This window comes from Tribolium castaneum, chromosome 9 (genome assembly GCF_031307605.1).
Source record: "Tribolium castaneum strain GA2 chromosome 9, icTriCast1.1, whole genome shotgun sequence".
NCBI classification, from domain to species: Eukaryota; Metazoa; Arthropoda; class Insecta; order Coleoptera; family Tenebrionidae; genus Tribolium; species Tribolium castaneum.
The window spans coordinates 4114521-4136742 of record NC_087402.1 but is presented as its reverse complement, the minus strand read 5'-3'; the positions used below and the strand labels follow the sequence as shown (position 1 = coordinate 4136742).

The 22222-nt window shown below is 40.8% G+C and overlaps 8 protein-coding genes across 8 annotated transcripts; 3 read left to right on the top strand and 5 right to left on the bottom strand.

Annotated features, from left to right (window-relative positions):
- Positions 1–2885: 2885 nt before the first annotated feature.
- LOC659641 (histone deacetylase 8) lies at positions 2886–4328 on the top strand. Its single transcript, XM_008193829.3, has 4 exons — positions 2886–3061; positions 3109–3446; positions 3496–4066; positions 4110–4328. Exons 1-4 carry the CDS (start codon positions 2978–2980, stop codon positions 4245–4247), a joined length of 1131 nt encoding a protein of 376 aa, XP_008192051.1. The 5' UTR covers positions 2886–2977; the 3' UTR covers positions 4248–4328.
- A 177-nt stretch (positions 4329–4505) lies between these two features.
- LOC103312656 (nucleosome assembly protein 1-like 1) lies at positions 4506–6246 on the top strand. The gene is made up of 3 exons (XM_008193827.3): positions 4506–4666; positions 4841–5447; positions 5497–6246. Exons 2-3 carry the CDS (start codon positions 4845–4847, stop codon positions 6034–6036), a joined length of 1143 nt encoding a protein of 380 aa, XP_008192049.1. The 5' UTR covers positions 4506–4666; positions 4841–4844; the 3' UTR covers positions 6037–6246.
- A 38-nt stretch (positions 6247–6284) lies between these two features.
- Tmem131 (Transmembrane protein 131) lies at positions 6285–12272 on the bottom strand. The gene is made up of 15 exons (XM_008193826.3): positions 12079–12272; positions 11929–11984; positions 11844–11863; positions 11714–11788; positions 11539–11662; positions 11376–11489; positions 11204–11326; positions 10705–11152; positions 10399–10658; positions 10177–10353; positions 9898–10122; positions 9656–9847; positions 9392–9608; positions 6867–9343; positions 6285–6609 (listed from the first exon to the last, which is right to left on the bottom strand). Exons 1-15 carry the CDS (start codon positions 12170–12172, stop codon positions 6517–6519), a joined length of 4695 nt encoding a protein of 1564 aa, XP_008192048.1. The 5' UTR covers positions 12173–12272; the 3' UTR covers positions 6285–6516.
- A 370-nt stretch (positions 12273–12642) lies between these two features.
- Positions 12643–13519, bottom strand: LOC135267158 (uncharacterized). Its single transcript, XM_064359029.1, has 2 exons — positions 13087–13519; positions 12643–13029 (listed from the first exon to the last, which is right to left on the bottom strand). Exons 1-2 carry the CDS (start codon positions 13516–13518, stop codon positions 12778–12780), a joined length of 684 nt encoding a protein of 227 aa, XP_064215099.1. The 5' UTR covers position 13519; the 3' UTR covers positions 12643–12777.
- LOC103312655 (uncharacterized) lies at positions 13520–15761 on the bottom strand (the record flags this gene model as incomplete). The annotated part of the gene is made up of 4 exons (XM_015979370.2): positions 14909–15761; positions 14112–14861; positions 13890–14054; positions 13520–13840 (listed from the first exon to the last, which is right to left on the bottom strand). Coding segments are annotated over exons 1-4 (1731 nt in total), but the record flags the coding sequence as incomplete, so codon positions are not given.
- Positions 15762–16449: 688 nt separating this feature from the next.
- Positions 16450–18801, bottom strand: dos (daughter of sevenless). The gene is made up of 6 exons (XM_965758.4): positions 18572–18801; positions 18162–18465; positions 17952–18115; positions 17549–17901; positions 17032–17500; positions 16450–16987 (listed from the first exon to the last, which is right to left on the bottom strand). Exons 1-6 carry the CDS (start codon positions 18647–18649, stop codon positions 16652–16654), a joined length of 1704 nt encoding a protein of 567 aa, XP_970851.2. The 5' UTR covers positions 18650–18801; the 3' UTR covers positions 16450–16651.
- Positions 18802–18906: 105 nt separating this feature from the next.
- lsn (larsen) lies at positions 18907–19917 on the top strand. Its single transcript, XM_008193820.3, has 2 exons — positions 18907–19050; positions 19105–19917. Exon 2 carries the CDS (start codon positions 19116–19118, stop codon positions 19875–19877), a length of 762 nt encoding a protein of 253 aa, XP_008192042.1. The 5' UTR covers positions 18907–19050; positions 19105–19115; the 3' UTR covers positions 19878–19917.
- On the bottom strand, positions 19841–22211 carry LOC659312 (myosin-9). Its single transcript, XM_008193822.3, has 6 exons — positions 21783–22211; positions 21664–21736; positions 21327–21611; positions 20890–21277; positions 20552–20847; positions 19841–20513 (listed from the first exon to the last, which is right to left on the bottom strand). Exons 1-6 carry the CDS (start codon positions 21809–21811, stop codon positions 19911–19913), a joined length of 1674 nt encoding a protein of 557 aa, XP_008192044.1. The 5' UTR covers positions 21812–22211; the 3' UTR covers positions 19841–19910.
- Positions 22212–22222: the final 11 nt, after the last annotated feature.

Sequence of the window (22222 nt, the reverse complement as noted above, 5' to 3'; positions counted from 1 at the left end):
ATTTCATAAAACTTAATTGCAATTAAAATCTTTAAATGCGGTGTTGAAAAGTGATATTTTGAGTGACACATTTTAAATTCAGAAACTATAAATAAAATAAAACACTCAAATAATTAATTGCCACGTAATTTTGTCTTTGATTTCAATGAATGAAAGTGGCTTGCTCAAAATTTAATGCAAATAAACATTTTTTTGGTTTCATTTTTATTATTATTTTTTTTAATGCTACAAACGGTAGCCAACGTGGAAGCGATATGAAGGTAGGTGTATTTTATTGCTGTGTCGTATTTATTTATTTCACAAACCAATAATTTCATAAAACTTAATTGCAATTAAAATCTTTAAATGCGGTGTTGAAAAGTGATATTTTGAGTGACACATTTTAAATTCAGAAACTATAAATAAAATAAAACACTCAAATAATTAATTGCCACGTAATTTTGTCTTTGATTTCAATGAATGAAAGTGGCTTGCTCAAAATTTAATGCAAATAAACATTTTTTTTTGGTTTCATTTTTACTATTATTTTTTTTAATGCTACAAACGGTAGCCAATGTGGAAGCGATATGAAGGTAGGTGTATTTTATTGCTGTGTCGTATTTATTTATTTCACAAACCAATAATTTCATAAAACTTAATTGCAATTAAAATCTTTAAATGCGGTGTTGAAAAGTGATATTTTGAGTGACACATTTTAAATTCAGAAACTATAAATAAAATAAAACACTCAAATAATTAATTGCCACGTAATTTTGTCTTTGATTTCAATGAATGAAAGTGGCTTGCTCAAAATTTAATGCAAATAAACATTTTTTTTTTGGTTTCATTTTTACTATTATTTTTTTTAATGCTACAAACGGTAGCCAACGTGGAAGCGATATGAAGGTAGGTGTATTTTATTGCTGTGTCGTATTTATTTATTTCACAAACCAATAATTTCATAAAACTTAATTGCAATTAAAATCTTTAACTGCGGTGTTGAAAAGTGATATTTTGAGTGACACATTTTAAATTCAGAAACTATAAATAAAATAAAACACTCAAATAATTAATTGCCACGTAATTTTGTCTTTGATTTCAATGAATGAAAGTGGCTTGCTCAAAATTTAATGCAAATAAACATTTTTTTTTGGTTTCATTTTTACTATTATTTTTTTTAATGCTACAAACGGTAGCCAACGCAGAAGCCATATGAAGGTAGGTGCATTTTTTTGCGTTTTATCTTGTGATGTGTTGATTTAATAGCTTGTGTGCCATATATTATACCGTATTGTGTATCCTTTATTCTGTATAATATTTATTAAAGTCGCTTGTTGTAACTTTCCTACAAATTTATTTTTTTGTTGGTTGTGTTTTTAATTTATTTTTTAGGTTTTGCTACAAATGGTAGCAGATGCAGTACAAAAGGTAAGAGCATTTATTTAACGCCAAGTGAAAAAGCTTTGATTTTTGTGTACTATTTTTTCATTTCACAAACCAATAATTCCTTTATTCCCTTTTTATTTTCTAATAATCATTGTTTACCTCATCCTTATATCCTTTTTTCCTGGCAAGAATGCTCTAAACCTCCACGTGGTTCTTGCCGGACAAATTAGTTATTGACTAATTTGACCAATTAGAGCAATCCTTAAATATAACATTGTTGATTGTTTTTTACAGCCGTAAAATTATGTCGCTTGTTGTAATTTTCATGCAAATAAAGATTTTTTATTGGTGTTGTTTTTAATTTTTTTTAATGCTACAAACGGTAGCCAACGTGGAAGCGATATGAAGGTAGGTGTATTTTATTGCTGTGTCGTATTTATTTATTTCACAAACCAATAATTTCAAACGTATTGTGTATTTTTTATTTTGTTTAATATTGACAAACGTTGCTTGTTGTAACTTTCATGCAAATAAAGATTTTTATTGGTGTTGTTTTAATTATTTAAATGTCTTGCTACAAACAGTAGCCAACGCAGAAGCCATATGAAGGTAGGTGCATTTTTTTGCGTTTTATCTTGTGATGTGTTGATTTAATAGCTTGTGTGCCATATATTATACCGTATTGTGTATCCTTTATTCTGTATAATATTTATTAAAGTCGCTTGTTGTAACTTTCCTACAAATTAATTTTTTTGTTGGTTGTGTTTTTAATTTATTTTTTAGGTTTTGCTACAAATGGTAGCAGATGCAGTACAAAAGGTAAGAGCATTTATTTAACGCCAAGTGAAAAAGCTTTGATTTTTGTGTACTATTTTTTCATTTCACAAACCAATAATTCCTTTATTCCCTTTTTATTTTCTAATAATCATTGTTTACCTCATCCTTTATCCTTTTTTCCTGGCAAGAATGCTCTAAACCTCCACGTGGTTCTTGCTGGACAAATTAGTTATTAGCTAGTTTGACCAATTAGAGCAATCCTTAAATATAATAAGTATTTCTGATTGTTTTTTACAGCCTTTAAATTATGTCGCTTGTTGTAATTTTCGTGCAAATAAAGATTTTTTAATGGTGTTGTTTTTAATTTCTTTTTGTTGTTTTGCTACAAACAGTAGCCAACGTGGAAGCCATAAAGGTAGGTGCATTTTTTTCCTTCTATTTATCTGTGGTATTGAATTTCTTATAGTTTGAGTGCCACATATTATGTTGTATTGTGTGTTCTTTATTTTGATAACATGTAACTTTCATGCAAATAAAGATTTTTTAATGGTGTTGTTTTTAATTTCTTTTTAATGGTCTGCTACAAACAGTAGCCAACGCAGAAGCCATAAAGGTAGGTGCATTTTATTTAACGCCAAGTGAAAAAAATTTGGTTTCTCAGTGCTGTTTCTAGAGATGTACTGTTTTGTCTTACTTTCTGTTGATGTAGTTCTAGGGCAGAATAGCCAACATAAATTTTGACGAATTTCATTGGTTGCGAGTTTCGCGCCACTCACCACAATTATTACATAACCTCAAATTTGAAATTGGGTTTTTGTAAATATTTAAAAATAAAATGACTGAGGTCAAAAAAGTGGTTTATATTTATGGTGATAAATTACGCCGTGAATGTGATCGGCTTCCAACTATGTTGAACAGGGTATTATCAAAAACAAAAAAATGGGTGATTGAGGGACCAAATTTCAGGCTTCTATTGTGCAAGATTTAATTAATTCGTATCGAATTTTATGCAGCGACAAAGTTTTAACAGTCCAAAGTCGTGACGCAACTGAAGATGAGCTCAAACTTTTTCATTCTTCGAGTTATATAAACTTTCTAAAAAAAGTAAATAACTTGGACAATTTTGAAGATTATGATGAAGAACAGCAAGAATTTGGCCTGGGTTACGACTGTCCCATACTAGAACATAATTATGATTTTATTAAAACCATAGCCGGTGGTTCCATAACCGCTGCGAAAATTTTATGCAAGACTGACTACAAAGTTGTGATAAATTGGTTTGGGGGCTGGCACCACGCCCAGAGGTGCTTTTCCCCTCTTCACACTATTTCCATAATTCAGAAAAACTTTCAGAGACTCAGCAGCCGGTTTCTGTTACGTAAACGACATTGTCTTGGCCATCCAAAAACTAACGGAAAAATTCACCAAAATTTTATACCTAGACTTGGACATTCACCACGGTGACGGCGTCCAGAACGCTTTTGAACTGAGCAAAAAAATCCTCACCCTTTCCTACCACAAACAAGCCCCCGGTTTTTACCCCGGCACCGGCCTTCTTGGCGACATTGGCGCATTAAAGGGAAAATATTTCTCAATAAATGTGCCGTTTCGTGACGGCGTCAGCGACCAAACGTACCTCAAAGTCTTCCAAAACACGTTCCCCAAAATAGTCGCGGCCTTTCAGCCCGAAGTTTTTGTCGTGCAATGCGGGGCTGACTCCCTCAATGGCGATGAAGTCGGCCAAAGCAATCTCACGTTACCGACGATAGGCGAATGCGTTAAAAGCGTACTCAAGTGTGACAAACCCGCAATTTTCTGCGGCGGGGGCGGCTATAACTTTGTAAATACGGCCAGGTTGTGGACTTACTTAACTTCGATAATTGTGGGAGAGGAGATAAATAACGATATTCCCGATAACAGCGAGGTAATTATGTTAAGTGATTAGCGGTGTAATAATTAAATTGCAGTTTTTTACGAGCTATGGGCCCACTTATGAGCTACATATTGATTCAGGGAAGCAAAAAGACTTCAATTCCAGCGATTATGTTCACAAATTGATAACCACAGTTGAGGGTTATTGTGGCGCAATTCAAGCGCAACCGTAATTGCCGTGATATTTAATTTGTTCTTAAGAAAGTTGTAAATTATTTTCCTATTTTGAATAAAATTATTTCAAAAGTAAAAAACTGTTTTTATGCAACCAACAATACACTCTGTCTTTCTTTGGTTTTTGACTGTTTTACCGATGAAAAATGCACAAATTGCATTTTTGGGACAGTTTGGGGAGTCAGGAAGTGCGGTTTTTACGTTTTTAATCTAATTTGAGTCGAAAAAAAATTCGGTTGCGATGACAAAGAAGAAAATTGCGCCGTTGCCACAATTCGCCGGTCCAAATTCAAACGCTGCGCAGCTGCAGGAAATCGTCTTTGTAGCGACGTAGCTGGTGTCAAATTTTCTCTTTCTCGTCGTTGCCGTTGCCTGTGTCCCCCGTCTTCGTATTCCAGCATCAAACAGCCGGCAAAAGGTAAGAATCCGCTCCAAATTCGGTTAATCCGCCGGCTGTCGCCCCTCTGCCAAGCCGGTCGTAGTCGGCTACGACGCAATTTTCGCTTCCTTTTCGAAAAACTCGCGTTTTTGACGTGCGAATTTGCACGTGTTTTTCGGCGAAAACGATGTTTTTGTAAGTTATCCCTTGTAGTAAAATGGCAAATACAAAACCGGAGCAAGTGGACGAGTCGCTGGAGGACTCCTCGCCCGAGGAGGAGGAGGCCGAGCAGAAGACCCCCAACAAGTTTCTCGACTTCACCAACGTCTTGGCCACGCTGCAGAGCCAGCGGAACACCGACAAGCTGGGGCAGCTGCCCCCGGCCGTCAAGCGGCGGATCAAAGCCCTGAAGAAGCTCCAGCTGGAGACGACCAACATCGAGGCCAAGTTCTTCGCTGAGGTGCACGCGCTCGAATGTAAATACCACAAATTGTACGTGCCCATGTACGAAAAGAGGAACACTATCGTGACGGGGGCTTACGAGCCCACGGAGGAGGAATCTCAATGGCCTTCGGACGACGAAGACGAAACGCTGGGGAACCAGCTCAAGAACAAGGCCAAGATCGAGGAGGAGAAAACGCCGGAGATTATACCCAAAAACCCCGAAACTAACGATGTGCCCGACCCCACGGGAATACCCAACTTCTGGTTGACCATCTTCCAGAACGTTAACCTTCTATCCGAGATGATTCAGCCCCCAGACGAACCCATCCTTAGCCATCTGCAAGACATCAAAGTCGACTGTTCCGAAAGCCCAATGGTGAGTAACAACACGTGTGTTTCAGTTTGATGCTTAGTCCACTGTTTAGAGCTTCACTCTATCATTCCACTTCTCCTCCAACCCCTATTTCACGAATTCGGTCCTCACGAAAGAATACTTCATGAAGTGCGAGCCGGAAGAGGACGATCCGTTTAATTTCGAGGGCCCGGAAATTTACAAGTGCAAGGGTTGCACCATTAACTGGAACAAGGGTATGAACGTGACGCTGAAAACTGTGAAGAAGAAGCAGAAGCATAAGAGCCGCGGTGTGGTCCGTACTGTGACCAAGACCGTTCAGAACGACTCGTTCTTCAATTTCTTTGCGCCGCCTGAACTCCCCGAGAACGCCAAAGGGGAGGAAATCGACGACGAGTTGCGCCAGTTACTCACTACTGACTTTGAGATTGGGCATTACATTAGGGAGAGAATTGTTCCAAGGGCCGTGTTGTTCTACACAGGGGAAGCGATTGAAGATGAGGATGAGGATTACGAGGATGACGATGATCTGGAGGACACCACTGAAGAAAGCGATTCCGATAAAGAGGAAAACGATAAGGCGGCCAGAGACGCGAATTGCAAACAACAATAAGTGGGTTATTTTCTTCCTATTCTGCGCTTATAATTGTAACTTATTTAATTTCTTTTGTGACTAAATTGTTAGATTTGGTTGGAAAACTATTGTTGATGATAAAGGGTTTATGGACCGTTGCAAGCGAGGTTTCTCTCGGGGAACGCGCTCTCAGAGTTTTCCAAATTGATTTGTACTATTTTGCAAAATAAACAATTTTTTTAAAGAAAATTACGTCTTTTCTTAACCTGGGGATTAAAAGGCTTGGCTCAATTGTAACATTTATTTTTTAAGAAACTCAAAATTTTACTCTGAAGACCTGCAGAACAATAAATAAATTACAGTTTTGAACACGACAAAAGTTGAAATTTTGTACTAGGGTTCCTACAACAAATGAGTATTATCCAATTACGCACAGTCTCACAACAGAAAATGGAGAAAACCACGTTAAGTGCAAATGGCCGACGAAAAACAAAACTGAACCCTAGACACGTGATCCACTCATTGTCCTTGGTAGTTCCACGGGTTTTGCTGCTGTGTCCAGATATTACTTGTTCCAAACGGGTTGTAAGTCTCCCTCTGCTGCGGCGCCATCTAAAAAAAAACACAAGGCGCAATGCAGCTAGCGATCAAAAAAACTGCGAAAACAGTAGAACTTTTAAAAAATGCATAATGAAAGAATTTAGAGTTAAATCTTCTACAAGGCTCTAAAAAGACTTCTAAACATTCTATAGTTATTAATACGAGTGCGAAAACAAGCTTCAAGTTCGAGGGCTGTCTTTATGCAACGAGCGTAAGCGAGTTGCATACCTAGACACCCAAAACTTTAAGGAGGTATGTCATTTCCTTACCTCCTCGTTCTTCCTTTGCGTAAACGCGTCGAACCCCGGAGGCGTCCTCGTGGGCGTCTTCGGCTCCGTGGGGGCCCACGGTTGCCACACGGGAGACGAGCCCCACAAATACCCCGACTGTTGCTGCTGCTGCTGTTGTTGTTGTTGCCCCACTCCCAGATTCTCCCCCAAAGGCGAATAAAACGAATCCCAGACACTAGTCCCCAAATTCCACGGATCCGTTACCCCTCGCTCATTCTCCGTCCCATCAAACAGCCCCATCATGGGACTCTGCGCCCAATTTTCACCGCCAACGAAATCATCGAACAAATTCGGATTAGCCTCGTACGAATTCGAAAAATAACTATTCGAATCTTCAAGTGTCTCATCCTGCCAGAAATCAATCCGGCGCGAGCCAATCGGCCCCAATTCGGCCGAAGTCTGCTTGTAGGGCTCCACGTACATTGTCGGTTTGTTGGTCGGGATTTGTGACAGCGGTCGCGTGTTGGCCACACTGTCCCGCGCCACCACGTCGCTGAAAGTGGCCCGGTTTTCGCCCCACACTGGTGACGTAATCGGGGGGCTTACTCGCACAGGGGGGCTTTCGCGTTTCTCCATTTTAAAATTTTTGTCTCCCGATAGTTTTTTGCTTAAATGTTGGCGGTCTTTTTTCGGTTTGTGTGACTTGAATTTTGTTTCGGGCTTGTCGGTTTCTTTCTTCAGGGCCGGTTTAGGGCCCGATTTTTTGCGCTCGATTTTCTGGTGGGGTTTGTCTTCAACAACGGGGGGCGTTTCTGGCTTGGACTTGGCCTTTGAGCAAACTTTCGAGTTTCTTTGGTCTGTTTCTTTGTCGTTTTCTTCGTTATTGCTGCTAGAGTCAGTCGTGGTGGACGAAGTTTCTTCTTCGTAAGCAGGTACAATAGTATTTTTGGTAACTTTTTTACACACTTGAAGCGGCTTTTTCTCAGCTTTTGTAACACTGACGCTCGACTTTTTCTCCTCGTTTTTCACCTCTACAAACTTTCTTTTAATTTGTACTTCGTTTGGCTTCTTTTGTGCGTCGTTATCACTCTTTTCTAACTCGTTACTGCACTTTTTCGTCAGTTTTTTCTTACTTTTCCCGGTTGTGGGGACAAGTACCGTGTATTTTTCACCGTCCTTTGCTTTCCCCTCATTCTTATCGACGTTCTTTTGTTCGTCAATTTTCTTATCTTCGGTTTTATTGGACCGAATTTCGGCCCGCGTTTGTTGGCCGACAAGCCTCAAGTCCAGGACCGGCTGTGCCGTTAAATTATTCGGCGTCATTAGGGCGCTAATCGTTTGTTTTTTAATCCTCTCCGCGTCCATGATTGCCAACAGAACGATAAAAACAAACAACAAAAACATAAAACCGATCGCAACAAAACTCAAATAACTCTCCCAGCTCGGCCTCATTATCAGACTCGAACAAAGCCCCAAATAGTACGGCGGTATAGTCGTGTGCAAGGTATAATTAACGGGAAAATTCAGACTCGTGTCTAACACCAGAATCCGGGTGACTTTCGAAAGTGTCAAATCGGGGGTAAAAGCAATGTCGATTTTTTTCGTACCGTTCGGATGCAACACAAACGGCACACAGTTAAGTATCTTAAAACCGTAACCTTCACACGGCAAATCGTTAATAAAAAACGCATTTATGTAAATGGTCACATCGCCGATATTCCGCGCAGTGAACGACCTTTTTACGCTCAAATTCGGCGAAGGATTCCTGTACTGTTTCTCTTTTTCGCAATCTTTGAGATGCTTTTCGGTTAGTTCGAACGAAAGCGGTTGAACCGAACCGGGCTTGCGGTTACCGAATTTGAACAGAGGGTGCGCCCCCTGTCCGCGCAACTTGACAACCTCCAGAATAGTCAAATTGTTCCGAATAAAGATTAGCGCCGAATTGGGTTCAGTATCTTCGCTCTTGAAACCGACCGTGAACGTAAAATTCTCGCCCGGATTTAGCACAACCGGAATTGATTCTTCGTGAATTTTCAGATTTAAACTATCGCTCAGGTCGTAATGACGCGATTTTAGACTTTCATGAAAGAAAAACCCGTGTTTAGCTTTGTTTTCATTGAACCCGTTTGGGATAAAATTCGAGGGCAGGCCTTCGGTTAGTGACCGAATATCGGGGTAGGCCTTGTCCATGACCAACTGGACTACGAGACTATAACTCGCCGGATTTCTTATCGTGATGTTCCGATAGGAAATATTCCCGATTTGGGTCAAAGGGAACGTAAAAACCGACTTATTTTCCAAGTTTTGCTCAACTATGAGACTAGGCCAACTCATCTTGACCCGCGTTTTGAAAATGTGACCCCTCACTTCGGAAGTGTCAAGTCTCAGTGTCAAATTCTGCCAACGTTTCGAGCCATTGGCGGTGAAATTTAAATACCTATTATAAAAAACATTGACTAGATTTAAATCGAAATCAGAGATCGATTTCGAAAGACTTAGCGTTTTCAGCCATTGTGCTACAACCAACCAATCAGAAACCGCAATTTTCCCAATCAACCAATTACCTGTCGTATCGTGCTGCAGCCCCGTGTAACACTCGTTACCGCAGCCCAGGGTCGGATCCAGGTACAAATGCCCAATGACTTTAGTCGCGCGGGCCAAAATGTGCCCCGAATGTTTGCTACTCAGGCGTTTGTCCGGTGGCAGACTTATTATCTCCTCGATTATCATTGGGTCATTGAAAGTCGAGTGGACCCGTAACGGGTGCGAGCATATTTTACCCTGCAAGATTTTTTTGATATTTTTTCTACGACTTGGGAAATAAATACCGGAAAACACTGGTCAAAGACTAGCCTATCGGGCCCTATTTCGAGCTTTCCGGGGGCCACCTTGAAGTGCACCGGGACCGAAAGATTCTCATACTGGGTTTCAATCTGGACGTCCCCCCAGATTTGGCCTTCGGCATTAAAAGTTTGGACCGTTAGACGTATCACCGCATATTCGGTTGTTTTTAACGAATTCTACAAAAATAATTCGGTGGTTTCGGTCGTTTCGGTATTTTCGGACTTACGCATTTCGTTAAATTTTGAAACGTCACTTGGAGTAAAGCCGAATTGTGGTCACCTTTGGCACAACCCAGCAGAACTGCACTGGTCATGGGTATGGAGGTTTTGACGTTTTTTATTGTTACAGTGACCGGGTTTGTGTTGAGGATGAGGAAAAATATCTCTTTGGTGGCATCGAAGCTAATTAAGCCGAGGTCGAGCGAATAATCTTTACTTTTGAAAGGTAAAAACTAAAAAAATATTTTTTTGAACGAATGAGCGCAAAAATTTCATTGTAATAATACCACTTGAAGCTTCCCGTTGTAGCTCAAAAGAGGCACGAACAGTTCCGAAACGTTCGTTTTGATAATTATATTTGAATTGACCTTCAAATCGGTGATTTGAATCCCATTTTTTAGTTTGACGGTGAAAATTGTTGACTCGTGTTGAGGTTTGAGTAAAATTGGTTTAAAATTTTCAATCTGTAAGAGAAAATGTAAAACTGGAAGCATTCAACTAGAACTCACTTTAAAATATTTCTGTGCATCTTCGTTTAATGTAAAGTTGATTATTCTGACCGGCGACTGAAAATTATTCTTCACTTTGAAACTCCGTGAAGCCAAACCTTCCGACTTGTCATTGATAAAATATCGCGTAACGAGCGGGTCGTACGTAATGCCCCCCTCAAGAACGGTCAAGTAGTACGGAATTTCCGTTTTACTTTTGCCATTCTTGTATTTCACTGTAATTTTCCCGAAAAATTCCTCCGACTTGAATGCACTTTTCCCTGAGAAAAAAAATTTTATTTTCACCGGAGCCAGAAATTTACTTACAATCCAGAGTGAGAGTGCCAACTTTAACACAACCGTTCTTCGTGGGCATAACTTTCGTATTTTCGAAATCAACTTTCACCGAATTGGAAGAAGCGGCAACGCTGTGTATTTTCACGGCCTTTTTTAAGGGGTTAAAGACGCACAAGTCGACGGTTTTGGGTGAATCTAGGTTGCCCCCGATTCCGAAATCTATGCTTCCTTGGGGCTCAAAAATGCCCCCATCTGCTGAGACTTGAACTTCTAATGGCACAACAAGTATTTCTTCCGTACTGTTGATTTTGATGCGCACATAGGCTGTGTGGTTTTGTTCAGATTTCGCTTGAAATCGGACGCGAATTACGGCTTTGGTTTGCAGCGGCGGGATTTCCCACATGTCTTTGGGGCCCTCGAGCTCGCCGGTGGGGAGCTCGAGGTGGAAGTCCCCGCCACTGCTGTACACTTCCACTATCTGGAAATTGATTTGTTGGGGACTGTTTTTGTGGGGTGGTTTTAAGCTTACTTGAATGGGCTGAGTGTGGGGGTTGTGCATGTAGATTAAAGGAGAAAATGAGGCGTTTATTGGCAGTTTTATGCCCACAATGGGGCGGAGTCGGTAGGGGCTGTAAATGCTTGAACCTTTGACCTAAAATTATAAACATGTGATTGGGAATTTTTTGAGGGGTTTCGGGTACGTTATATTTAAAGTGACCCTCGGTGGTGTGAATAAATAAATTGCTTTCAACATAACCTTCCTCACGACCCAAGAAAACAACATTGAAGGAAGTGTTACCAAGAGGAGGAATTTTCTGGAATTGGATTAACTGAAAAATGTGCGTCTTCCACACATTTACAAACCTTATCCTCAAAAAAAGAACTGTGAAAATGTACTGTACTTCCCGAAATAGAGGTCATATCAATACTTTTGTTGTTGTCAATATTAAACAAAGTAACTTTTTCTAAATGAGGAACTCCCAAAGGTCTAAAAATGTCACATTTAGGTGAGGAAAATCCAGTGGTTTGAATTACATGCCTGTATTTAAAATCAAGAAATTCAGGTTCAAACTTGAGTTGTAATTTAAGATTTGCGTCATTGATTCTTGATGACCTACAAAAAAATTTATGTAATATGGAAACAGTATCAAGCATGTAATCAAATCTACCTCAATCCGGATGTAATTTCCTGCAACACAGACAAAAATAAATTTAAAATAAATAAGAGTTTTATGTAATGAAATGTGGACTTACCTCTTGGATAACGCCAAGATCGCTGTCGAAATACCTCTGATTGTTTGTGATAAAACCTAAAATGGCATTGATATGACTTGTTTTGTGTTTAAATGTTGTTAAAGGGCGATTTTAGTACTTTGAAGGGGTCCAAATGTGAGAAGAACTTACCATGATTGCTGTCATGAACTGTTAAATGTGTGTTAATTATTGATTCCAATAATGTGAATGCAAAAATATACCACGATAACGAATACCTAAACATTTTGACATTTGTAATATCGTTTATTTATTATATTTTTGCACCGTAAGTTCGAGAATTGTTGTAATCTCTTATCTGTCATTCATTGACTTTAAAAATTTTGATCGGACAAGAATTCTGCAAAGTGAGAATCTTTCTGATTGTAAAGTCTGACAAGAGCGAAACGTATGGGACAAGAATTAATAAAAAATAAGATTTTTTTAACAGTATAGTTTAATATAAAATGTAACAATTACATAACACCTATAATAAATTTACAAGTCGTCAAATATACAAAGTATTTATAACTAGAATAACAAATTTTAGACACACCATACTTTTTTCTCACACCTAATTTTCTACTTCGCTTTCTTCATCTTCTTCTTCCTGTTCTGTTGCAACATCGGAATGATCTTCTATAGGTTCACTGGTGTGTTCTTGTAAAGGTTCATTGGCATGATCCTCTAAAGGTTCATTAGCATGATCTTCTAAAGCTTCATTAGCATGATCTTCTAAAGCTTCATTAGCATGATCTTCTAAAGGTTCATTAGCATGATCTTCTAAAGCTTCGTGGGTATTTTCTTCATCAACTTCTGCTTCTTGACTAATACTTTCCTTATGATCTTCGTCTAATTGGTCACTAACAAGAGCTTCGTGATCATTTTCTTGGGCAGTTTCATGACCGTCGTCATCCAAGTTTTCACCAGAAACAGCAGCAACATCGCTCTCAACTTCAACATTTTCATCAACATGACTTTCATCATGTTCACCATCATTGCTGATACGGTCAAGATTTTCCAAATGAGCAGAATGGTGATGATGACTAGCGCCACCACCTCCACCTCCCCCTCCATGATGTTTACTGCCCCAGTGACCGCCGCCTGCTCCGACATTACCTTTTTCATGAACAGAATAACCGTGACCGCCACCTTTTTTACCTCCATGACCATGACCGTGGCCACCGCCGCCTCCACCGCCATGTCCATGTCCATGGCCACCACCGCCTCCCCCGTGTCCATGACCATGTCCGTGACCACCGCCACCGCCTCCTCCTCCATGTCCATGTCCATGTCCTCCGCCACCGCCTCCTCCTCCTCCATGACCATGTCCGTGACCACCGCCTCCACCACCTCCCCCGTGTCCATGACCATGTCCGTGACCACCGCCACCTCCTCCTCCTCCATGCCCATGTCCATGGCCACCGCCACCACCTCCACCTCCGTGTCCATGACCGTGGCCACCGCCACCCCCTCCTCCATGTCCATGTCCCCCGCCGCCACCTCCACCTCCGTGTCCATGACCGTGGCCTCCGCCACCACCTCCACCGTGGCCGTGTCCACCGCCTCCGCCGCCTCCTCCACCGTGACCATGCCCATGACCTCCTCCTCCACCTCCTGCATGTCCGTGACCACCACCGCCGCCGCCACCTCCTCCGCCTCCATGTCCGTGGCCGCCTCCGCCACCTCCACCACCTCCAGTTCCTGAACTCTTCTTAGAGCTCCATTTCTTCCCTCCTTTCTTATCTACTTTCTTTGCATATTTATCAACATGATCATGATGAACATCATGACCTCCAGCTTTTTTGTGTCCTTTGTCTTCATGATGATGGCTTCCTTTTTCGTGATGACCTTTCTTTCCATAGTGATCTTCGTGATGTCCGCCCTTTTTGTGACCACCTTTTTCGTGTCCACCCTAGAAAAAAAAATAACACTCCTTTCCCCAGAAATTAAAAAAAAACAACCTTTTCGTAATGGTGGTCATCGTGGAATCCTCCATGCTTTTCATGTTCTCCACCTTCATGATGTTCATCATAGAATTCTTGTTTTTTCTCATATTCATCCTTTTTGTGAACATTGTGCTCTCCTTTGGTACTATGACCTTTGCTATGTTTTCCATCTTCATAATACTAATTAAACAATAGTTATATCTGTATTTCACTAAAATAATAAATCAATTAACTTACTTTAGCGCCCTTTTCCCCCTTTTCTCCTTTCGAATGTTCCCCAAAATGCCCAGCCTCTTCATGATGCTTCTTAGAAGATCCTCCTTCATCCTTGTATTTACCTTTATGTGCTTCTTTATCGTGATGACCTTTCTCTCCCTTATCGTAATGGTGGTGGCCTTTATAGCCTTTATCACCTTTTTCGCCATGACTGCCATGATGCTCGGAACTGTGTTTTTTACCACCGCCTTTTTCATATTTTCCATTGCCTCCGTGGCCCCCACCGCCACCTCCACCTCCTCCTCCATGCCCGTGGCCTCCGCCACCTCCACCTCCTCCTCCTCCATGTCCATGTCCACCGCCTCCTCCTCCGCCTCCATGGCCGTGGCCACCACCACCACCGCCTCCTCCATGACCGTGACCTCCGCCGCCGCCACCTCCGCCATGGCCTCCATGATGGTGGTATGCACTATGATCTTCAATATCCTCATGTCCCTCAGAAGCACTTTCTTGTAAAGCTTGTACTTCTTTGCTCTCTTTATTATTATTATCTGGTGTATCTTCTTCATTTTCAATAAAAACTTTCTTATTTTTACGTTTCTTTAATTTTCCATTACGATTTTTCCTCCTTCTTCTTACCTTCTTCTTCCTTGGTTCTTCTTCTTCGGCGGAATTCTCCTCAATAACCCTTCCGACTTTTTCTTGATACGGATTAACTTCTTCATGCCCATCATGATCCTGATTTATCTCTTCAACTTCAAAAAAATGGCTCTATAAAACCCGAATTAATTCCAAAATCTCCATAAAAGTAAAACTACCTTGACATTATCTGCAATTGCTTTGGCTTTTTCTACCAAATCTTCCTCATCCTTGCGATTATTTTTTCTGACATAGTCCTCTAACTGCTTAGTAGTCTCTCCCGCGTCCTCTGCGCCCCCCGCGCCACCCTCCCTGTCGTCGTACTCCAAACTCGAACGTCCTTTTTCATCCCCAATTAATCTTTTCTGTCCATAAAACTCCACAATGGTTTCGTCAGGTTTGGAATCCGCACTTAGTTTCCTTTTCTTGTTGTATGAGAAAGCCAAAGGTGTTCTAAGAACTTTCTCAACTTTTTCACTTGCATCCGATAAAGGAGTTCCCACTTCGTACACAAGAGGCAGACTCACTGGGTGTTTAGGAAGTTCAACAAAAACTGGTCGAGGCTCGGCTGCAGCCCCTTCCATGTCAGTAATAACCCTCGCAAACACATCACTGAACAAAAATAAGGTCACCACCAGCAGCAGCCCCCAGCTGCTGTTTGTACCACCCCGCATTCTTTTAAACTAACTAAGAGACCATCAAGCGCAAAACTAGTGAATTGTGACGCCAACTAGCGCTTTTATACTTCTTCTCCCCTTTTGATGTTATACAAGGAGCTGGAATAGTGTAATACATCCATAAGGCGTGCAAATTAAAAATAAAACGGTAACAGCATTTGCATTTTACTTCATAATCAATTGGGCATCGGTGTCAACAATGAGACGCCTTATTTCACTATCGTTTGTGTTTTTATACTTTCTAAATTAGAAGCCGTGTTTCATCGGATTTTATGGATGATTTCGTTGAGTTTCTGAAATAAAACGACTTTCTCTGATTTTGTCCGGTGGCCACCAGAAACGTGATGTAACAGAGGATATAAAATTGCATTCGTGACATAATAAGCCCTTTTTAATTTTGCACACTCAAAAATAGCACATTGGTGGCTAAAAACAAGGAAACGACTCAACCGCATCGGCAAAAACGCCTTATGCCACGTTCATTTCCACATAATTTAACAAAGTGTTCACTTTTTAGCGGCTAGGGCAATTTAATCGTAATGGGTTTTCTCCAGTGAAAAGAATTTTTAGATAAAAAGGGTGGTTTTTCTTTCATAACGCGATTTTTTTTCCTCATTTTATCTTTTTTTAATTAGTTTTTTGTACACCAATAAATACTTTATTTTTGAATAAAAAAACTTGTTTTTATACTTTTTAAATGATTAGAAATAGCTGTGGAAATAACCAATAATAAAGGCTATCTCACTTTTACGATGTAGCATTTTTAAAGTCGCTCAGTATATATCCGAATTTTTTGCATTATGAATAGTTTGAGCGTCGAAAAGAGATTTTAATCATTGTGTCAACTGCTAACTCAATTATATTGCCATGAAATGGCGATAGCAATACTTAATAGAAAATTTCATAGTTCATTAGTCTGATTTTATTCCGGTTTGTCGATTACGTAAAAATGCTCAATGAATCGTAATGCGATGTTCTGAAAATAGTACGAAATCTCAATTGTGCAAAATTGGATTCATCGGGCGTTAAAATAAAAGCCTTGATTTTGTAATACTATGTTTATTCCGTAGTCGGTTTTGTATAACAACATTAAAATTTGTAAGACTTATCTACACCCTTATCAAGACAAATAGAATAGAAAAATATTAGTCTAATATAATACATGATATGAAATTCATAAGATGGCCACTTAATTAAAACAACATTAAAGCTTTATCAAAAACTCTAGTGATAAAAATTGCACCATCACTTCTTAAAAATCGGCTCTTTGCGCTCCTTCTCCAGATTGTTCCTCGTAATATTAAACGCCTCGGTTTTCTCGAAATCGACCTTTTTATAAACGGTGTTGGCCCCCGAAGACTTCGACGGCACTTTATCAGTACTCGAATTCAAATTCGGCCCGCAATCCAAATCCAAATCGAGATATTGCATCTTGACGGGCAAATAATGATAAATCTGCTCCTCCTGGTTACTCTGCGAAAGCAGACTCTCATGGGACCTCCCCAGCCCCATCGTGGGGCTCGGGGCCGCGCGCCTCCGCCCCGTCGGACTCTTATCATCCAGTTTCACCTTCCGAGCATCCTGCAAAAAATATTAAACACTGTCTCCAACCCCCACAAAATTACCTGGAGCGGAGTCGGCGGCTTCAATTTCCGGTCGACAGACGGCGCTCCTCGCGGCGAGGACGGCTCGGGATTGGACGACGAGGAGAGCGAATCGGAGAGCTTCCGTTTCGGCTTGAGGTCTCGGTTGACTATGGGAGGGGGCATTAGCTGATTGTCGGACAAAAGGGGGCTCGGGAGGTTGGAGTAAGCCGTCGTGGAGGAGCTCTGAGACAAGGGGGACGCCGGCTCGTCCCCGATGTCTTCAGCGTCGTACCGGAACACCTGATTCGTGCTCGTAGACGGCTTGGGGGAAATATCGTACCGGAAAATTTGGCCCTCGACCTTAGCCGGAGCCGCATTATTGTAGCAATGCCTCCGGAGTAACATGTTTCGGACAGTTTCGGCTTCTGTGATCTGATGCGAGCGGGGGAAATCGTACATGTCGTCGGTTATAACCCCCTGGACCGGTTTCTTGTCCTCGTCGTGGCCCCTAATCGAGAATATAGCCCCCCAAGTCACTCACACAAACTATACTTACTCGTTTTTGATGTTGAGGTTGATGTAGGTAGAGGGCGCCACATGTGATGACTTGGGTGGCCTTGGCGGCGCCTGTATTTTACTTTTGGTGAATTTCTGTTTTACCACAACGTTAACATCGGCCATGTCGTCATCAGTAAAAATGCTTTCCGTGTCTGTGGGGCTCTGTAACGGGGAAATATTTTTCTTATTGTTGGCGTCCTGATTGGGCGAAAGTACACGTGGACTGTCGTAAAAACGTGGATCCTGCATATCGTTCACATAGTTTAGATAATTTCGCTGCGAAATGCCATAAGTCTGATTCATGTGTGTTAAATTATTTTTCATGTTTTGTTGCAAGAGGGCCTTGAAATCCTAAAATAACGTGTCAAATTTTTGGGACAAAATGGCGAATTGTGGCTAACCTGGGGCGTTAAAATTGGGGTTTTCCCCGTAATGCATTCCGAGATCGGGATGTAGGGACTAGTACTGACTGGTGATACGGGAGGGGTTTCGTTGTTTGCGTGACTCTTGTCGTCTTTTTCCTCACAGAAGGTTATGTCCCTGTCAAGGGTGTCTGACACATGCACTGAAATATAACCTTGAAAAACAGAAATTGGGGTTTTGTGCCTTACGGTCTTCCTCATCGCTGGTCGATTTAAGGCCGCAGACTTTGCAGATGCAGTTGACCCACGATTTCATTTCGCTTTCGGAGTCCGCGGCTAGATAATAAGTACGTGTCGGTGTTTTAATATCGAAAACATGGTCAAACTTGAGCTTTCGCTCGTCTAGCTTCAGCCCCAAGTCAACTTGCTCGCAGTCGTCCAAATTAATAAACCCTTTCAGTTTTCTGCAGTTTCTGTCCGCATAATAGGTTAGTATGAATTGGTTTGGAATCTCTCCGGAATGTTTGAGGGAAAACCATCGTCGCCGCCACCTCTGCAAATGTTAGTAACGAGATGAATCACTCGTTTGTTTGGTTTACATTTGATAAAATACGAGGAAAATGCGTTCTGTTATCAAATCGGGGCGATTTTTTGCTTACCGCTCGCCAAATACGTTTCGTCGGGGGCGATTTCGTTAACCAGCCTTCGAAAACAACCTCTTGACCACTTTTTGCCATTTTAACGTAATCCTTCGTCTCACATATTTAACAAACGATGACTAATTCTTGTATCAGTCAAAATTATTGAGACGGATTCCTCGACTAATCACTTTCATTTCAAGACGGCCAACATGACGCACGGAAAGTACCCTCCACGCCCAACATTTTATCACAACTTGACCACAATACAACGCATTAGGCCCCGCTTTCGCAATGCCAGAGGCGACAGCACACCATTCAAACAATTGTGTAATTAAAATTACACCACTTTAATTCATTTCCACGAAAATTTGAGTTAATCCAGTCTAGGGTTTTTTTACCACGGTTGGCCACGCGCAATGTTACTGAGCGAAGTGTCAACAATTTCTTAGGAAAATAATAAGAAAAATTTAATTTCGCTAAAAACCTGCGTTCATGTGGTAATTAATTACTTGTCGCGCTTGCTTTTATTACGTAAATTGGCTTGTTGATAGTTTTTTGCAAGATGCGTCGCAGGGCCGGACTGGGGGCCATCCAAAAACACAAATTGGAGCAAGAAAAATACAAAGATAAAGGAAGCGAAATTCAGGAGAATTTGTTCGAGCAAATGACCAAACAGTTGGGCGTATTGGAGGAAAATCTCGAGGAGTTTGCGACCAAACATAAAAATAAAATTCGGAAGAATCCCGAATTTCGGCGCCAGTTTCAAGAAATGTGTGCTAGTATTGGGGTAGATCCGTTATCCTCTGGTAAACAGGGGTTCTGGTCGGTGTTAGGCATCGGTGATTTCTACTACGAACTGGCGGTTCAAATTGTCGAAGTTTGTTTGGCCACGAATTACAAAACAGGGGGTTTGATTAGTTTGGATGAACTCAGGACGAGACTGATTAAAGCTAGAGGTAAGGGCAAACAACACCAGGAGATCACGCAAGACGACTTGATTCGCGCGGCGCAAAAGTTGAAAATTTTGGGGAGTGGTTTCATGGTGGTCCCTGTGGGGAAGGGGCAGTATATGGTGCAGTCCATCCCTGGGGAACTAAGTATGGACCATACGGCTGTTTTACAGCAAGCCACTCAGTCAAATCAGGCGTTTGTTTCCGTCAGTTATCTCAAACGGGAGCTGGGTTGGGAGGATGAGAGGGCCAGGAAAGCCCTGGACCATATGGTAGACCAAGGCCTGGCTTGGGTGGACTTGCAAAGCCCCAAAGAGAAATTATACTACTTTCCCAGTTTGTTCAATGCTTGTATTGACTCCACAATCAGCTAAATAAAACATTCAACAACAAAAAGTAACAAACCATCACCTAGCACACTCTTTTATTTCGGGCAAAGTCACTGTCGTAATTTTCGTGACGTCGTGCGAAATCATTTCAAGGAATTTGCGATACTCGAACATTTTCACATGTGCGTCCTTCAAACGCTCGTTAAGGACTTTATTCTCGAGTTTCATTTTGTTGTTCGCTGATTTTAATTCCGTAATGATTTTTTCCAATTGTTGTGTGATGTTTTTCGTCTCGGTCCGCCATTTCCTGTTGATTTCCGTCTGCGAAATCAACTGTTCTTGCAATTCTTGGACTAATTGTTGGTGAAAAGTCTCCATTTCTTGGCGCTCTTGACACGTCTGCTGGAAGGAATTCTTCGTTTCTTTAATCTGTTCTTTGAAGTTTATCTCCATGGACGAGATTTTTTCATTCAAATCGTTTATGGTGGCCGTGCTTTCGGACACCCTCAGAAAGCTTTGCTCGAGTTCAGCTTTGAGTCGTTTTATTTCGTTTTTTAGGGCCGTTTTCTCGGCTTCTCTCGCGTTAATGTCCCGCTCGTAATAGTGGGACATTTGGTCCAAGTCGTTTTTTACGTCCTCCATTTCAGACTTGAGCTGAATATTCTGCTTCTCTGAAAGTAACTAAAAATCGGTGTTAGAAATGCAAAGAAAGCGCTCACCAATTTCTGAAACGTGTTTTCGAGATTTTTCTCAAGAACTAGGATTTTAGAAGTCCCTCCATCGTCGACGTAAGTCCGATTTTTGCGAAAATCCTCAATTTGGTTCTCCAATATAGCGCATTTTTTCACATAAGTTTCAATTTCCATCTCCTTCACTCTCACCAACTCCTGACTCGCCTCCAGTGCTTGTCTCATCTGTTCCACTCTTGTCTCGTGGTCGCTTTGTATATTTCTGATTTTCAAGTCGGTTTCTTCGATAAATTCGGTCAAAGTTTGGGAAAATCGCGCTGTTTCTTCTGCAAAAAAACGGTTTAAAGCGAAAAACAAGGGGAATTTACCTTTGGCTTCAGCTTCGCGCAAAAGCGCCGCGTCTTTTTCGTTAAGCGCCGCTTCAACAACTTGAAGAGCTTCCGAAACTTTGGCTTTACATTCTTTGACTTTGAGTTTCAAAGCGTCGATTTCTTCATTTTTGAGACGGACGTCTTTTTCCAACTTCTCCTTATTTCCGTTCGAGTCGTTGAGTCTTTGTTGGAGGTTCAGAATTTCGTCTTCGAGATTTTTTATTATTTTAAATGTGTTGTCCTGACTTTGGAGACTTCCAATAATTTCCTTGTCTTTAATTTGCAATTCCTTCGACTTTAAATTAATTGTTTCCTCTAATTTGACTTTCGTCCGAACGACTGTGTCTTGCAATTCATTTAATTTCGCTTCGTACGAATTTTTCAACTACAAAAAAATCTCGTACCTGACGAAATTAACAAAAACTATTATTTACTTGTGTGAGTTGGTTTTTCGGAATAAATCCTTCGGTGTTTTCGTGAAAAATTCGCAGCTCTGACTCAAGGAGTTCAACAGTAGATGCGGCATTTTGCCATAATTTGACCGCTTGTTCTTTTTCTTCAATTACAGTGTGCAGTTGTTTCTTCAAATTTTCAACCAAATCGCTCTCTTTGTACGTATGTTCAACTTCACATTTAGTTATATCGACGTAAACTCGCCCTAATTCATCTCTCAATTGACTATTTTCGTGGAGGGCTCTCTTGAGTGCTTTTTGTTCGGCCTAAAAACATGTTTTAGTCACACTTTTGTGAAAAAATTCACAAATTTGTTACTTGGACGTCGTCCAAATCCCCGGTCACCTCCTTGAGAGCAGCCTCATAATTTTCAATAAGTGACTGGAAATTTCTACAGAACGATAAATTCGTATCTTATTTATCTATTCCAAACTTACTGAATATTAATATCCCCTGAACTTATCATAATAATAACTCCAAAAAACCATTACGATGACATTTTTTGAAGGATTTCAAATTTTGAAAATGTGACAGAGACATCTGCCGAAGGTCACACCAAACGAGCACAAATTAAAACAGTCAAATGAGGATTATTCACGTTTATTTCAATAATTGTGCGATTATTTGCAAATAACGAAGAATTTTGACCAAATGTGGGTGTAAATAATGTGGCGATTTGTTTGTGTTTACGGGGAGTCGGTCTAATTTTACAGGTGGAACGATCGATAAGTGTCGGCGCTAATTTCGAATGAAGCGCCGAGCAAAAACCTAGAAGGTATTCCAGGCGAAGAGGCTGCTGGTGTATTTTGCACTGTTCTATTTTTGTTTCTGTATTAAATTGAACGACTTGTAAAAAACATCTTAATAAAATAATTAC